General features: G+C 40.2%; 1 protein-coding gene across 6 annotated transcripts in view; it reads right to left on the bottom strand.

The window, feature by feature from the left end:
* RAPGEF4 (Rap guanine nucleotide exchange factor 4) overlaps positions 1 to 18163 on the bottom strand; it is a 310972-nt gene that overhangs the window by 170135 nt on the left and 122674 nt on the right. Inside the window, exon 1 of one of the 6 annotated variants that reach the window (XM_082465341.1) lies at positions 6911 to 6929. The exons of the other annotated variants lie outside the window; for them this stretch is intronic. Within the exon in view, the coding sequence (XP_082321467.1) occupies positions 6911 to 6913 (3 nt within the window). The 5' untranslated portion in view covers positions 6914 to 6929. Of the gene's footprint in view, positions 1 to 6910; positions 6930 to 18163 lie in introns of those variants that run through there. 6 annotated transcript variants of the gene reach the window in all.

Below are 18163 nucleotides of genomic sequence, written 5' to 3'. Positions count from 1 at the left end.
CATTTCTTAAATAAATCTCTCCCTTTTTATCAAAGACTGAAGGATGCTAAACTGAAGTGTGTTTCATAAGTATTTTACCAGACAAAATGAATGCCCTATCATCACAGGGGCCATGTTCAAAATATTTAACGACTAAAGAGCAAAGGCAGAATGCACCTTGACCTTAGAAACTCTTTCAAGGCATACAGGCGTGGGCCAGCTGAACACCAGCCCCGCCGCACTTTCTAAAGATGCTTCCAGGGACTTCCATGGTGGTCCAGTGCTCAAGAATCCACGCTTCCACTGCAGGGGGCACGGGCTTGCTCCCTGGTCGGGGAACTAAGATCGCATATTCCGCATGGTGCGGCCAAAAATAAATAAATAAATAAAGATGCTTCTGTTGTACGGTAGGAACAGAACGGGCGTGGCTCAAAGACAAGCACAGAATTTCCATGGAAGGGGGAAAGTTTCTGGATCTCCAGCGAGATAAAGCATGAATAAGAAAGTACTGCCCAAAAGGGTGGCGTGAGAAAGCCAGAGGCGATCTCAAGCAAATTCGTTCAGGAAAAAGCGTATCTTATGGGCAAACTGAGCACTGACATCGCAAATGTGAACCCAAGACAGGTACGTGGGTTCTAACATCTGAACATGATCTACTGACTGCAAACATAGGTTTTCTAACCAATCTACCTCCCTGCTGTAAATGGGGAATAAAAGTACTGGTTATCCAAATTACAGTCCAAGGTCAACCTGAGATTAAGGTCTTGTATCTGAAGGTAAAATATTTCAGACCATTTTCATGGCTTCCAACTTGGAGACACTGCTGGCGGGGTGTCATCCCAGCAAGGAATGGCCTCATACATTTTAACAGCTCACTGCTGGCTCCCTGGTCCTGGGGTGGAGTTACACGGGTATAGCAGAATTTAAACACTGTGATCACAGGTCACTGTTGTAGCAAAATTGCTGTGGCGGCAGTTTAGTTACTGGAAGAAGCCTAATCGATGAGGACAAAAATTGGTCTGGTACCACAGCTGCTGTCCCGACTCCATGAGTCCAATTATTTCATGGACTATATATATCATCCCCTTCTCTACTTGAAAATGACTCATACACGGTTTGTTTTTTTTTTCACTAACCTAAATACAAGTTAAGGAAGGGCTCGATACTCTTACCTTCTTCCACATCATATTTTGCATCTCATCTCTCACTACCTGAAGTTAGATCTAGGCTGGGTTTTCCACGGTCCTGAGAACCAAGCTCAAACTGATTCAGACATTGCTAACGGAAGCAGCTTCCCATCAACCCCACCTTTTCTGAAGGAGAGTTCAAACATCTGGGTTTCACCAGGTATTTACCTAGCAGACTTTTTCTTAATGTCTGGCCCTATTTTCCGTCTATTATATGTTTGACCAATGAGCTCAGCTTTCCTTTAAGGGTCTTCAGCCATCTCTGATATGAATGTTTTGGGCCTTTTGGGAGAGGAGGTATATCTTCAAGGTTGGGTTAGCTTCTTTTTTATACATTCTTTTTTATAAAACATGCTATTTATACATATTAAACACCCTGCTTTAAAACTGGCCTTGTCCTAGGCTCACCATGTGTTTGGTCATCTGCTACCCTGCCCCAACTCCATCCTTCCACATCAGCGGATAATCAGAAGTTAACCAATTCAAGATTTAATGATATAACATGAGTAAGTACAACAATTTGACACAGGGCAGCTAAAAGCAGGAAAACAGCCTGATGCTCCAAGTAGGCAGTGCTTCAGAATTCTTGGATCTAGCATACTCCTTCCTATCAACAGTCACCATGACGATGATGGTGCTGGAGATGGTGAAGGTGGTGGTGATGATGATGTTAACATTTGCTAGCACCTGACAGTCTGCAAAGCACCTTCACGTGTCATCTCATTTAAACTTTACTCAACCTTACAATACAGCTAGATAGAACAGATATCCTTAGTTTCGCCCATGAAGAAATGCGTCTCAGAGAGGAAGGGACCTGCACATTGCTAAGTGACTCATACAATTATAAATCACAGGACCAAGATATAAGCACAGACCTTGACATTCTAGATTCTTCCCTCATATCCTGTGGCCTTTTACTTTCTCCTCCTCTGGTGACTTCTCATAGTGCATTTTTGAATTTCCTTGTGGATGAAATTAAACCTCCTTGTCTTTCAGATACATGAATTTTAGCCTTAGACATCTCTCCAAAGTTCCTGCACTCCATTAAACAGTAGAGTTAAAGAGGCCCTGAGAGAGGCCCATTAACTATATAAAGAAGGCAAAACTGGGTCCAAACTCAAGGCATCCGTGGGTTGAGCAAGCCCCAGAGGACACTGGACTGCAAAGAGGAATTCATTTCAGGTGGATACCATGGAGGTTTAAAGAGGTTAAGAAGTGAATAGGGAGAGAGAGAGAGAGAAGGAAAAAAGCGTCAGCTAAAACAAATTTGAAATCAAGGAAAAAGAACATTAGCTAAATACTCTCTAAGCATTTCACACTGTGCACACCAGGGCAGAAATCAATTTAATAAATTTAATATGAGAAATTTAATATACATTTAGAAGAAAAATACTAGATCTACTTAATTATCAACAGCCCCTTGTTAAAACCCATGAACACACCACATATGTATTTTTAACGCTTTCCCATCTGTATGTACCAAAGATCTTATCAACAAAATCTACTAGGAAAAAGGATTTCTCTCCCTCTTCTCAGCTCACTGAACACCACAGGGTGGCATTTTTCATTACGCATTCCTCCACCTTTCTCCATCAGCCATTAGACAGCAGCTTCACGAGGTTTTATAAAATATTTTAAATGAAGGTACTTCATTTAAAAGCCACTGATGAATTTCTCTCATAAGCCATGCATAGTATTCTCTCTCAATCCAGGTCCACGGAAGTACAGTTTAAAAAAACACCTGCAAATGTGTTGGAGTAATAGTAATGCTAATAATAAAATGTCAGCACTTTATAATAACAAAGTCCTTTCACTTATATTAACATATACTATCTCATTTCAACCCTACTGACAATTGAGAGCTCCTTGTTAGAAAAGACGAAACTGAGTAGCTGATCCAGGACTTGAACCCAGGAGAACAGGCTGCTTCCTTCTGTTTGGAGGAAGTGCTAAAAGCTCTAGCCCAGTTCAAGGGCATTATGTTAAATTTCAGCTAAAACTGTAGAACAGAATATAGAATAAAATGCTTTCGTGGATGGTAAGGACTTCATCTGTCTTAAACCTACTGACTATTGATGCCAAATAGGAGATAACCAATATGGAAGTTGCAAACGTCACTCAATTTAGTCATTAAAGAGCTCAAGAAGCCTCATCAAGTCACTCTTATTCACACACAATTGAAACATGCTTGGGTGTCTGATTCCCAAGAGCACATCATATTAGAAAAGAAAATGATAAAGGTGAGAAAAGGAACTAAAAGCAGGCCATTGAGAGTAGTAAGAACTGACAGCTGACCATTTAGGAAGGTCAGACAGCAGAACTCAAAAAAGCAGAGCAGCTGGGAGGCATGACAACCACGTACACCTCTACAAGCTCGGCCGGTACTTCTGCGTTACGCACAGGAGAATAATGCCTGCTGAGGATAATGTTCCCGAGTTAGACATCAAGGTGCTCATCACACTGTTTCAGGAAATAGGATCCATTTTTAAAAGATATATTTCAAAATTAGTTAAATAAGAAACACTTGGGTGTCTAGAGGGGTATTCGGAAAACTGGACCAACGTCTGAAAGGTTCTGGACAATAACAATTGCTATGAATGAACAATGAATGCATTTGTCTGTGTGCCAGACCCTGCTGTTAAAGTTCTGCATTAATGATGTCACTGAATCCTAACAACCAGAGCACAAGGTAGATAACTTTGGTATCTGGATTTTACAGACGAGAAAACTGAGGCACGGGGAGGTTAAGGAAATTGCCCGAGTCACCAGCTAGTTAGCGGAGGTGCCAGCATTTGAACATAGGCTGTTCGCTCCAAAGCCAAAACATGGAGCCAATGGGCCATTTGGCTAAGATTCCACTGTACCAGTTTTTAACTGTTGTGCTTCTGGGCCTGGTATATCCAACCACAGGCAAACCTCAGTTTTCCAAAGTTCATTTATAAATCAGTCATTTGGAATTCAGACTTCCCATCATTCATTCCACAATCATTTCTTGAGCACCAGCTGTGTGTGTCAGACACTGTACAGGGTGCTGGAGACACAGAGGTGAACAAAATACAACTCCTGCACTGAAGAAGCTAACGGGGGAGGAGGGAGATAGACATATAAACAGTGAATTACCGCACAATGTGCACTTATGGAAGGAAACCCTGGTGCCAAGGAAGATGCAATGTTATGGTTGGTGGTTAGCAGCCTAGAGCAGCGCTTTTTATAGAGTGTGAGCTCTAGGGAAACTAATAATAGCCCTGACCCCTGAGCCTCCCTAAGCTTCCCTGAGCCCTAAGTCCACCAAAGCTCAGGGGGCAACAGGGAGGGAGGTGGACAGTACGACATGAGTAACCCTTATGTTACCCATCTTTAATGATGGAGCCCCTGGTTCCAGTCAGCAAGGGGGTATGAGATTCGTCCGCTCTCTTCAATCTGCCGGTAAGTCGCTACCTTGACCAGCTGTGTATAATGCCCGCCTCATCTGCAAGCTATGCAGGTATGTTTCCCAAAAAGTACATGGAAAAAAACTCTCTCCTGCTTCATTATATAAATAGACCAGCAACTACCAAAATAAAAAAGGAAAAACTTCCATTACACCCACCTTTGGTTTCCTGAACCGTCTCTTTGGGAAGCACTTCAGTGTGCTTTTCCCAGAAAACTTAGTTGCGCCCTTCTTATTTTTATATTTGTTTGATAAATTATACAAATAATACATTCTCATTGTAAAAAAAAAAAAAGTCAAATGAACAGAAGTATGCAGAGTAAAAAGTAACACTCCCATTTTACCTCCTCACCCCAACCCCTCTGCCAGCTCCACTGTTGATAGCTTAGTATATGTTATTCCAGAACTTTGTGCATTTACTTACATATCTAAGTATCTAGACAGATCTATGGCTTTAGGTTCATTTTTAAAGTAAATGGAATCACATCAATATGTATTGTCCTGTAGCTCCCTGTTTTTGAATTAACAATATGGCCCGGAGATCCTTCCATATCATTACACACAGATCTCCTTTAGCTTCTGAAACAGCACCGCAGTATTCCAAGTCATGGATGAATTTTAATTGATTTAACCAGTCCTCTACTGATGGACATTTCGGGCTTTCCCAATGATGTGCTATGACAAACAATACTGAAAAGAAGACTCAGACAAATATCTTTGTGAACATGTGCAAGTATTTAAAGTTTTTTTTTAAGTTTTCTTTTTCTTCTTTTACTTAAGTATAGTTGACCTACAATATCAATTTAGTTTCATGTTTACAACATAGTGATTCAATACTTTTATAGATTATACTCTATATAAAGTTACTGTAAAATATTGGCTATGTTCCCTGTGCTGTACATTATATCCTTGTATCTTATGTTATACCTAGTAGCTTGTACCTCTTAATCCCCTACCCCATCTCACCCCTGCCCCCAGCCCCTCGCCTCACTGGTAACCACTGGTTTGTTCTCTGTATCTGTGGGTCTGTTTCTGTTTTGTTATTTGTCTTTTATTTTTTAGATTCCACATATATGTGAAAACATACAATATGTCTTTCTCTGTCTGACTTATTTCACTAAGCATAATGCCCTCCAAGTCCATCCATGTTGCTGCAAATGGCAACACTTCATTCTTTTTCACGGCTGAGTATCCATCATGTCCAAGTAATTTTGGAGGGAAAATATCTACACCTGGAAACGATTGTCCCAAATGGTGTTACTTTAAATTTTTATAGATATTGCCAAGTCAGCTACAAATTTTAATTCACATTTGCACTCCTGCCAACAGAGTAAGAGAATACCTGTTTCTCCACAACCTCTTTAACACTGGCTATTTATCACTTATTTCCATTTTTTGCCAATCTGATGGGTAAAGAAGGCATATCTAATTGTTGTTTTATGTTTTCCTTACTACTAGTGGCATTTACATATTTATTGTCCATTTATATTTCTTCTTTTGTGAATTACCTGTACATACTGTTTGCCCATTTTTCTAGCTAGTGGCCTTTCCTTGTTGATTGATAAGATACTTGATCTCTTTTTTTTTTTTTTTTTTTTTTAGAGGGTAATGTAAGGTGTAAGCCTTCTCATCTAGGTGATGCAAACTTGAATGTCAACCACAGAAATAGTCACACTGCAATCTGGAAAGTCACCATGGACCCCAGCTGTAATTTTAGTCCTTCCTAGAAATGAACAGACTAGAAATAGGTTTCCCACAAGTCAGCACACACAGAATCCTTCTGGATACAACCTCACGTGGACATCAGAATGCCGTGAGGTCAGGGAACAGGTGAGGATGTGAATGGGTCTGTCAGCAACCAGTTTATCATCACTTTGTGAGTGAGTGGGACCAGGGAAAAGAAAATGATTGGGGGAGGAAACCTTGTCGATAAACAAAGAGGTTGGGCAGAAAGGACCCAGACAAAAATGATGGAGGCAAAACCGCCGCACTGTCACTTCCCTGTCTCTAGCTGTGTCCCACCTCTCTAACCTCACGCTTTGTTTTTCACATGAGGTGGGTGCATAATTAATTCACTGGAAGTGCAGATTTTAATGCAAAGAGCACCAACTTCAGTAATTTGTTCTAACAGATTCAAAGCCTAACTCCCACAGCAAATTAGTAATGCTGGCTGAGTCACGGAGGGGTCACAGACAGTTTCTTCAAGACTATTTGCCTCTACTCTTAGGAATCATCTCAGAGCGAGAGAACAATACATAACAAGGATCTATTCATATCGCAGACTTTTAGTATGTCTTTTGGAATCACACAGTACCATCTCTGCAACGGTTTGAAGCTTCACTGCTCTCCCAAGGCGGAAGGTCCCTCATAGCTAATGCTCTCCAGGGCTGAAAAGCAGTAATGAAAACAAGGCTTCAGATCAGCCCCTGGCTGGGTGTTTCCCAGGGTGCAGGCAGCAAGGGCAGAGGGGAGGTCTTTTATCTGAGAGTCACTCCCAGGTGGGTGAGGGGGCTGTGTCTGGTTGGTGCCATAGCCCAGCAAGGTGAACAAAGAAGCCTGGAAGAGGGAGGCTTGGCTGGAGCCGGGAGCCGTTCATAGTCCGGATCTTGGGCTGAACTTTCAACTCTTTTCTTTAAACTCAATGGTAATAATAAGGACATCGTTATCTAAACCACTGCATCTGTACATATGTTGAGTCTGTGCTAAATGATTACATGTTATTGCTGGATTAAGAAAGAGAGGGTAGCAGCTGAAGGGCCAAGGAGGAAAGACTTGCAGCTGCTCTGATAGTTGCTACAAAGTACAGTCTAATGACTATGCCAAGGTTGTAACAAATGGATGACAGCTGAGATGTCTTGGCTTCCAAAGTATTCTCTAATAAATTCTCTTATATTTTACTTGTAATCTTAAATGTACTTGTATGCATATACATAGCAACATCCCTCTGAATCGAGGTTTTAGTAAGAAAACATGAGACTATTTCAAGACAAGATGAAAAATAGGATGACCCTTTGAAAGGGTTCTTAGGAATCTCCAGATGCCTACTCGTGAATATCAGCCATCTCTCTCTTTGTCTGGCTGTACTAAGGATGCAATCATAGACACACTGTATTCACTGTGAAAAAATTATTGGACTTGGTATTCAATGGTTTACACTCTGTCCTCTAAAGTAGCATCTTCAATTAAAGAGCCTGATTACCTCGCCTGAGCTGGTGGTGTATGAGAACAATCAGCTACATTTGACTAATGCACCCAAGTAATGGGCATTGAATAAATGTGCTCCTGTCAGTCTGAACTGTTGATAGACAAAGAGAGCCTGGGTGAGATGGGTTTGCAACACCACTGCTGCTTGTGAAGGTGGAAGGAAAAGCAAGAATATGCTCAGCTTTTCATGCTCTCGGACAAGATTTCAAAAACATGACATCTAACTCACGGCAAAGGGAGGGCATGTTTGGTGAAACAATAACTTCTGCATGTTTCTGTAGGACAGCATGATGGCAAGAGAACCCCTTTTAAGTATTAACTAATATATCATAAGTATATACAATCAGGGCTTGGCAACTAGAAGGCTATCCATTTGGCTTGAAAAATTCCTTAAAAGTTGTAAATAATTAAGATCGGCATAACGAAGCTGCTAAGGTTACTCACAAGAAGTCAGGCAGTCACACATTTTTAAAAAAGAATAATAGTATTGTACATATAAGCCCCTGAAGAGTTTTGTTAATAGATGCTAAAAGTCCCAGTAAAAACCGTTGACAATTAACAAATGCATCTGATAGAAACAAAAAGGTTGAAACAATATGGTAATCTATACTTTAAGGAATAGTTGACTTCAGTAGAGAATGAAGCAAATTTGGAAACATATAATTTAGAAACTAAATACAGGTACTTCAATTATTTAGTTTTCTCAGAAATGGGATTTACTTTAGATAGAGAAGTTCTATTATCTTTTAATACCACATCAAAGACAGGGGGTGTACATGAGAAGAATGCGGGACCCAACATCAGAAGACTTGAACCTGGGCTCTGCTACTTTCCTGCTGTGTGACTCAGAACAAGTTGATTAACTTCTCTAAGCCTCAGTTTCTTTATTCATAAAAATCTCAAACAGAACAGTAACCAACTGTCACCCAGCCCTATTGGGAGGATTAAATAACCATGTAAGAGTACATTAGAAAGCGTCTGGAATACAGAAGCTTCTCAATGAATGTTTTTTGGATCCGAAGGACTTATCTTAGTTTTAATACATATTTGCCTTGGATGGTCATTTTCTTATTTCAATAATACGGTCATTTCAAAATTTTGTTGCAACTCCCCTTTTCAGAATTGCCTTCAGTGCCAAAAGCAATTAGTCTCCTTCTTTTGTCAAAATGTATAATATCCATTTTTGTGAGGCCTTTGAAATGGGGACCTTATTGCCATTTTACAATTGAAACTGGAAGCACAGAGGGATTCAATGACTGACTGAAGGGTATAAAACAGGGCAGAATCTGAGATAAATAACCTAGATTTTTTTTGCCCTGCCCTTCACTACACTCCACCTAACCCTGGACTCTGTGAGGCATTTCTCCAAGTTCTTGAAAAGAAATTTCCTATGACTGCCACATTTCACTTGAGTCAGCTCTCTCACTGGCAGACGGCACGCCAATACCCATCAAAACACTCTGCTGACAGCCCTGACACCTCAAAAATCAGGGGAAATGGAAGGCAGGCGAATTCACAAGTTTCTCTCCTGAGCAACATTCTGAATCCATTCTGAAGTCACCCAAGTAAGAAAGTCTTGTTCATGCCTCTAGTTCCTTCCTGATTAGCAGGGTTTCAGATCTGATACAGCCTAGTTTGATCATGATGGAGCCCTACAGAGAGAAGTAACTGTCTCTTTCTTCCCCTAGCAAATATATGATTCTCTGTGAATTAAAAGCAGTGAGCCACTAGCAGAGTCACATCTAAGTAGGTTATCTGAATCTGAAGGCAGCAAGTGATGTCTATTTTTCTTAATTCTAATAGAATTTTTCTTAATTGGAATAATATACAAGTTTTATACCACATGTTAAAATTGAGTTAAAGGTGCTATAGCTCTTTTCAAAACAGTTCAGCAGTTTTGATCAAAACCTAAATATTCCCAAGCTGCGGATTCCACTAGCACAATGCCTAGGCTACATTCAGTTAGATGGCTTTCCATAGGATTTTTAATAAACTTAAATCTCAACTTATAGATAGGATAAAACCATAAAGTCATTTTAGGAATAAGAAACAGGCATAAAGAGAAATAACCCCACACGGTTATATCCATGTGTATGGCAGCAGATTGCTGGTGATATTCGTGGTTATTCTAAAACATTCCACAGCAACTGAAATGAGGCATTAACACCTAGAATTAAATATATGGATTTCAGAGCGTCGTTACTGTAGCCGTAGCCCCATCTTGGGCCTCATATGCAAGGCTGTGGCCTCTTCAAAACAGGAAAAAGAAAACAAATCCTGACATAAACCGATACAGACCACACGGCTGTGTAAGAGGGATAAAAAGCTTAAAGACTGAGCTGGCATTTTTTTTCCCCCTCTCCCATGAGGCATAAAAGTCTCCACAAGTTTAACTGGACCCTCATTTCCAAAAAGACAAGATTGACAGCTTCTCAAAACTGGGAATTGGCCTGGCAATATATGTATATGATATAGATATATCTATATGGATAGATACGTAATATGTAATAGAGTATAGTGTACAGGGTCATAATATGAAATGTATTCCTACGATGGGTTACCATATTACGGGACATGATTTAAAAAGGCTTGAAAAGCAGTGCAGTAGGATACCCTAAATCCCTCTGTTTGGGTAAGCTGCGGGCAAAAGCATCAGTAATTGCACAGTGGTGCCAACAGCAGAGGGAAGTGAGGCCATAGGGAAGGAAATGGGACTGAGGAATGAGGTGACCTGAGGGTGATGCAGCACACTCAGGGTACCGGAGTTGCCAGGACTGCCCCTAGTTTGAGCTGAACACTCCCCTGTAGCGAAGAGTTCACCCTTAGGGGACCCCCAGCTATTAAGCACCTATGATTTCCTCTGCACTGTCTCCATGAAAGGTGTCAGTGATAGCATCTGCAGCTCACATGGAAAGACGTTTTCCTTGTACATTTCATACTTCACGCTGCCTGAGTTCAGACTTCCAGACTTCGATTTAGGTATCAGATACAGTCCCTGCCCTCCAGATGTCTACGTCAGACTGAGCGGATAAACAAGTGAACGCCCATTCAGTAGCAGAAATAAAATTATATTAGGCTGAACATATGAAACTACCATGTTTGGAGGTCAGAAGTGGTTGAACATCAGCCATTTTGCATGGTTTAACTTAATAAAAATCACCAAAACGCAGTAAGGGGCCAAATAGCTTAGGGATTAGAGCTTAGCTTAGAGATTGGGCTGACAACCTGAAGACTAAGGCAAATTGTCTTGAATACACTCCCTAGCCCCACATTCCACCCACAGCAACGTGGGCGAAGATATCCAAATATCAGAAACCAACTTTCCGTGATTTTCAACACAAAATCTAACATTAAGTCTCTTCAAGATTTTGGACTTCCTTTGCTTTCTACTATTTTTCTCAAAATATACAAGTATATTTCCTCAAATATACAAGTATAAAAATTACCCACAGGTAAGGAACTTTTAAGGAAAAGATTTCCAATATTTTCATTTTGAGGGGTTCAAAATAGTACCTGTTAGTGTTTGTTTATTTATTTATTTTTAAACTCATTACTTTTCAACAAGAACACAATACAGAAGAACTTATCAAGGCCTCCAGCTTGTTTTCTTTTCCATCATTAACTTTCTATGTGAATAGAACTTGACTGTTGATGAAGAACTTTCCCTCGTTATCTTATTTAGGCCTCTAAAAACATCATGAGGTAAGGATCAGCATTCATACTTTACCGAAAAGGAAATGAATCATTCCAGAGGCTTGCTGAGAGGGGAGGAAAGCCAGTTTTGTTTTTTAACTTAACCTTTGGCTTTCTGATTAAGATTCTGGTTGGCTTCAGATTCTGAACCACAAACACTTAATCAAGCACCTACAAGATGCCAGGCCCTTGATTAGGGGTTTTTCTTGTGTTACGGTTCATCTTTTGGCAAACACTTTAGCAGGAAGTCAAGCCTTTCTAAAGTGTGCAAAAACTTAGGAGTCACAATTCAAGTTGGGTCAAAAGTAGATAGCTTGGCTTTTTAGAAAACATTGCCTGGAGAGAAGTTCTTCTCCATGTAGGCTGTTCTATGCTCTTTCAATTGTTGTTCATATTAACTACTAGAGCTAATCAATGAATTTGGTAAAGTAGCAGGATACAAAATTAATGCACAGAAATCTCTTGCATTCCTATACACTAATGATGAAAAATCTGAAAGAGAAATTAAGGAAACACTCCCATTTACCACTGCAACAAAAAGAATAAAATACCTAGGAATAAACCTACTTAAGGAGACAAAAGACCTGTATGCAGAAAGCTATAAGACACTGATGAAAGAAATTAAAGATGATACAGATGGAGAGATACACCATGTTCCTGGATTAGAAGAATCAACACTGTGAAAATGACTATACTACCCAAAGCAATCTACAGATTCAGTGCAATCCCTATCAAACTACCACTGGCATTTTTCACAGAACTAGAACAAAAAATTGCACAATTTGTATGGAAACACAAAAGACCCCGAACAGCCAAAGCAATCTTGAGAAAGAAAAACAGAGCTGGAGGAATCAGGCTCCCTGACTTCAGACTATACTACAAAGCTACAGTAATCAAGATAGTATGGTACTGGCACAAAAACAGAAATATAGATCAATGAAACAGGATAGAAAGCCCAGAGATAAACCCACGCACATATGGTCACCTTATCTTTGATAAAGGAGGCAAGAATATACAATGGAGAAAAGACAGCCTCTTCAATAAGTGGTGTGGGAAAACTGGGCAGCTACATGTAAAAGAATGAAATTAGAACACCCCCTAACACCATACAGAAAAATAAACTCAAAATGGATTAAAGACCTAAATGTAAGGCCAGACACTATAAAACTCTCAGAGGAAAACATAGGCAGAACACTCTATGACATAAATCACAGCAAAATCCTTTTTGACCCACCTCCTAGAGAAATGGAAATAAAAACAAAAATAAACAAATGGGACCTAATGAAACTTAAAAGCTTTTGCACAGCAAAGGAAACCATAAACAATATGAAAAGACAACCCTCAGAATGGGAGAAAATATTTACAAATGAAGCAACTGACAAAGGATTAATCTCCAAAATTTACAAGCAGCTCATGCAGCTCAATATCAAAAAAACAAACAAACAACCCAATCCAAAAATGGGCAGGAGACCTAAACAGACATTTCTCCAAAGAAGATATACAGATTGCCAGCAAACGCATGAGAGGATGCTCAGCATCACTAGTCATTGGAGAAGTGCGGATCAGACTACAGTGAGGTATCACCTCACACCACTCAGAATGGCCATCATCAAAAAATCTACAAGCAATAAATGCTGGAGAGGGTGTGGAGAAAAGGGAACCCTCTTGCACTGTTGGTGGCAATGTAAATTGATACAGCCACTATGGAGAACAGTATGGAGGTTCCTTAAAAAACTAAAAATAGAACTACCATATGACCCAGCAATCCCACTACTGGCATATACCCTGAGAAAACCATAATTCAAAAAGAGTCATGTACCACAATATTCATTGCAGCTCTATTTACAGTAGCCAGGACATGGAACCAACCTAAGCGTCCATCGACAGATGAATGGATAAAGAAGATGTGGCACATATATACAATGGGATATTACTCAGCCATAAAAAGAAACGAAATTGAGTTATTTGTAGTGAGGTGGATGGACCTAGAGTCTGTCATACTGAGTGAAGTAAGTCAGAAAGAGAAAAACAAATATGGTATGCTAACACATATATATGGAATCTAAAAAAAAATAATATATATATATATATATATATATATATATATATAGTCCTGAAGAACCTAGGGGCAGGACAGGAATAAAGACGCAGACATAGAGAATGGACTTGAGGACACAGGGAGGGGGAAGGGTAAGCTGGGACAAAGTGAGAGAGTGGCATGGACATATATACACTACCAAATGTAAAATAGATAGCTAGTGGGAAGCAGCCGCATAGCACAGGGAGATCAGCTCGGTGCTGTGTGTCCACCTAGAGGGGTGGGATAGGGAGGGTGAGAGGGAGACGCACGAGGGAGGAGATATGGGGAGGAGATATATATGTATACGTATAGCCGATTCACTGTTATAAAGCAGAAACTGACACACCATTGTAAAGCAATTATACTCCAATAAAGATGTTTAAAAAAATTGTTTTTCATATTAAAGATGGAGAAACAAGAATGAGACCTAGGTTGTGTCATGTAAATGTCCTTGTATAGTCTCAAGTTGAAGAAGCATTTCTGCAATTTTATAAACAAAGGATCCCAAGCCTCCTGTTCCCTCTATGGTACATGACTCGGATGAAGAAAAATTTCCTTGTCCACAAAAGCTATGGACAATATAAAGTGATGATATTGAGCTCCTGTGTTAATAAAAGTGCCTTCTGAAGAGGCTTTTTTGGGTCAACACTTTACCATCATCATAAATCTGTCTTACTCACTGCTCTAAAGATGTGTCTGGACTAATGCCTGGCAAACAGTAGGAGTTAATGAATGGAAAAAAGCAAATGAATAACTTACAGGAACGCTGGGTAACTGAGGCCAGTTCCTCCAAGACTGAGGACCATCTCAAAGAACAAAGGTTTTATAACCTCTCCTCACACCTGAAAGAAGTTAGTTGGCTAATACTAGTTAGCTGGGGAATGCGGTGCTTGCTATGCTCAAAAATGACCAAATTAATTAAAGATCTTAGTTTAATGCTATGACCTGTGGTTGACCAGGGGCAGGAAAATGTGGCCTTTCTCTTATTGGAACTTAGGACCAGCTCTCAACTATAGCATGGATTTGGAAAAATGCTTCTCCAGCCAGCTACCCTCCAATTTCTGAACAAATATCAGAAACTGCTGTGGAGGATCTCAGTTAGGTGTAAAGGCAAAATGACACACATGAATGCTTATAGCATTGCTCAAGTCTCTGGAAGAACTGCCATCCACAGGATGGTCTGAAGACCACAGGACTCACTTCACAACCTCGCTAAATTTTGCTGGAAACAATAAGTCGTGGAGATGAGTTGCCTGTCTTTGTAGCTCAACACAGCGCTCGGCTGCAGAGAGGGCTGAGGCTGCTGATGTATTTGCTCTGACACTGATATTTGGGGAAAACCTTTCCTTCTGCAGGGCTCCAAATGTGGCTCAATAGACCCTCATATTTTTACCACCACCGATTTTTAGAGTTTTTTTGTTTTTAAGAGTCCAAAACACTTCCTATGGTCCCCTTTTAGAACAGGAAAACTACAGAACCCCTACTTAGTCAAGATGATACTGGAATTATCAACTTTGTCCTCTGAAGTAACAGGGAGGGTCAAAGTCTAACTAACAGCTGCCTCCATGGTTTGGATCTCTGTGCAAGAGGTACACCTTTAAAGAAAGCAGGAGCACAATTAACAGGAGAGAATTATGCACATGACTCCTCCCCTTCCCCCAGCCCGGAGGTTCCTTCCCCTCTGCCTGCACCCCCTAGGTTTTCTCTTATTAAAATTTAGAATGAAAAAGCAGAGACGGTCTGTGCTATGTAAGAGCAGGTTATTATGCAGTCTGCTCTAATTTCGCAAAATGAAATACAGGACTCGTATTTTCCAGAAGCACTGGGATGTTAAAAGAAATTTAGAGTTTTCTGTGGATTGCAAATGAACCTTGAAGCAGAGGTCTTTCTTTCAGTTAAGGATTATCATTAAGGACATGAGTTGTGTGAATAATATTGACCAAAAAACATTTAATTCATGTGTTTATTATTTCAGAGATTGATTACTGGGATGCTTGTTTTGTTAGGTGGTCCAGTAATCTGTTCTTTTGATTCCAATCTGTTCACAATGCAGTTGCAAGCCTGGACGATAAGAGCCCAACAACTGAAGCATGTCACACCCACTCCAGTTTCTCTGTCACTGATTAACGGTTAAAATTTGGATTAACTTAGGTATGACATATGAATTTACGAAACATATTCCACTTTCTTTTCCTCATGAAGTTCAAATATATTCTAGATTCTTCAACCAAAATGGCTTTAAAGATGTTTAGTAAAAATGTAAAAAATTTTCTGACCCAGACTACCAGACTTCTTCCATGTCACATGAAACCTTTCCAAAATGTAGTCAGAGCTCAAAGGTTCAATACAATTTCTTAAATGTTACCCCCTTTACCTTTATAGATTGGCTGGGATGGACAATAGTCTGTGCCTATTTAATCGAGATGAAGCTGGACAAGGCCAATAGATTTAGTTCTCTCACCACAATTTATTATAAGATCCAACACATAGCCATATCCTCAGCCATAAATCCATTTTACTCACAAAGTGCTGAAAAATTAGAATCTTCCAATCATCTCTGGTTTTAAAGTGATATATACGTACATGTGGATAATGAGGAATCTGCTTAGATAAAGCAAAGCGGTATGTTCTTGGACCTTTGTGTTTAGGTTCAAGAGTCTTTTCACTTGGATGATTCCTCGGACCACAAGTAAAACTAACTCATTTCTCTTTTACTTTCCAGTGTAGGTTAAAACACTAAGGAGTTTGTATCTCATTGACCCTGTGACATTCTGCCCCCTTCCCTCCCTGCATTGCCTCAGAATCACTCAATGTTCCCCCAAGGACACAAGAAGCCCTGAGGGAAATAGAAAACCAACTGAGTGTCTAAATAAATTTTTTAAAAATCCAAAGCACAGAAAGTCAAAGCATCTTTTGTTTTACTAACCATTTTGGGGACAGAAAAGGCTTTTGAGTTCCAAAACTTTGGCTTAATTAGAAGGACAAATTCTATGTGGTTTATAGTATAAACAATAGAGTAGGGAAGAATGTATGATTTCAGAGTTAGTGTTTCAGCCCCAAAGGAGATCAATACAACAGAATTGATGGTGGAGGGCATGTCTGAGGGAGGTGTTTTGGGAGAGAAGAGCAACTCAGCAAATTATTGGTGTGGGCCAGGGAAAGAGGCCCACCCCCTGACTGCTCCATTCTGGGGTCAAATCCCAGTTGAGTGAGGAGGGGATCTCTAAGCACAAATCTCTATCTTGCTTCCTGAGTTGAGGGCTAGTGTAACCCAAGCACGGAAGTCAATAGCATGCAAATACTGACAGAAGGCTCATGAATGGATGGAAACCCCTTCCTATTCCTCCCAAAATCAGAAAAGAACAGTGACCCTGAATATCACCTGTATTTTAATAGCACGTAAAGAAAGATAAGCCCACAGAGATCAAGAAATAGGAGAGCACAAAGAAGTCAATGGAAAGCTCTATTTCAAGAAGAAGAGGATGATCTCTGATGCCAAGTGCTGTAGAAAGATTAAAAAATGAGAATCTCCTTCACATTCAGAACAAGTAGGTGGTAGATGGCTTTAGCTAGAGGGGTTTTCATGAAGTGGTCAGGGTAGAATTTAAATCACAGTGGGTTGAGGAGTGTTTAGAAAGGGAAGACACAGACCCAACAAATGTAGACAAGCCTTTTACGAAGTTTGGCTATAAAGGGGGAGAAAATGCTAAGAATAGATAAAAGGGTATATGGAGAAGATGAAGGGTTTGTCCTATTTTTTTTTTTTTTAAAGATTGGAGTGGCTGGAGCCCCTGTACACTCTGATGAGAAGGATCCCCTAGTTATGAAAAGCTCAAAGATACAGGAAATAGAGGAAACTGTACATAGGTGGAGGAATCAGAAGAGGAAAACCTCTTCTATTCTAACCTGAGGAAAGGTAGGATGGGTAAATACAAATGGACAATTTTAATTAATATATATTAGATCACTCATATTTGCAATGCCTTCTTCCTCTCACTCAGAAAAAGGAGAATTTGTTTGCTGAACTCTTTATGGACTTGTGCTGACTGAGGTGCGAGGTGGGAGGAAAATGGCCGACACCAAGAGAGACTAGTTGCTCTACCTATGAGGGGATGAGAGAAGACAAACAGGAGTAAGATGAGGTGAATTAGTGTGGGGCAGAGGAGGAGGTCCGAGGGAAAGAATAAATTGACAGCTGCCACGAGGGGCCAGACTTTGGGGGAGAAAAGGTGTAAAAACAATTGTTTAAAAAATCTGGCTATGTGATCTGAGATTAGTTCTCCTCTGCGTCTTGGTTAACTCCTTAAGAACTTTTCAGTAAAGACTGTCTTCCAAGGCTTTCTGGGTCAGGTTTGACCTTCACCATGTTGAACTGTCCTCAAGGCCAACTGGCTTTAGTTGGGTTATGCAGGTAACAGATTTGGTGGCAGGAAATTGACATCTTGCATGGTTAAGATGTGAGACTATCTGCTGAAAGTGAGGTGGAGAGGCGGTTTGGTCAAAGACTGGGAGAAAGTAGAAAAGTTTTCACTGAGCTGAGGGGTCCAGTTGAGACTGGAGGTCAAAAATTTACCATAGCATCCATCTGGA

This window comes from Balaenoptera physalus (assembly GCF_965194825.1).
Source record: "Balaenoptera physalus genome assembly, chromosome: 6".
Lineage (NCBI taxonomy): Eukaryota > Metazoa > Chordata > Mammalia > Artiodactyla > Balaenopteridae > Balaenoptera > Balaenoptera physalus.
Note: the sequence above shows the minus strand (reverse complement) of the source record. Positions and strands in the feature narration are given on the sequence as shown.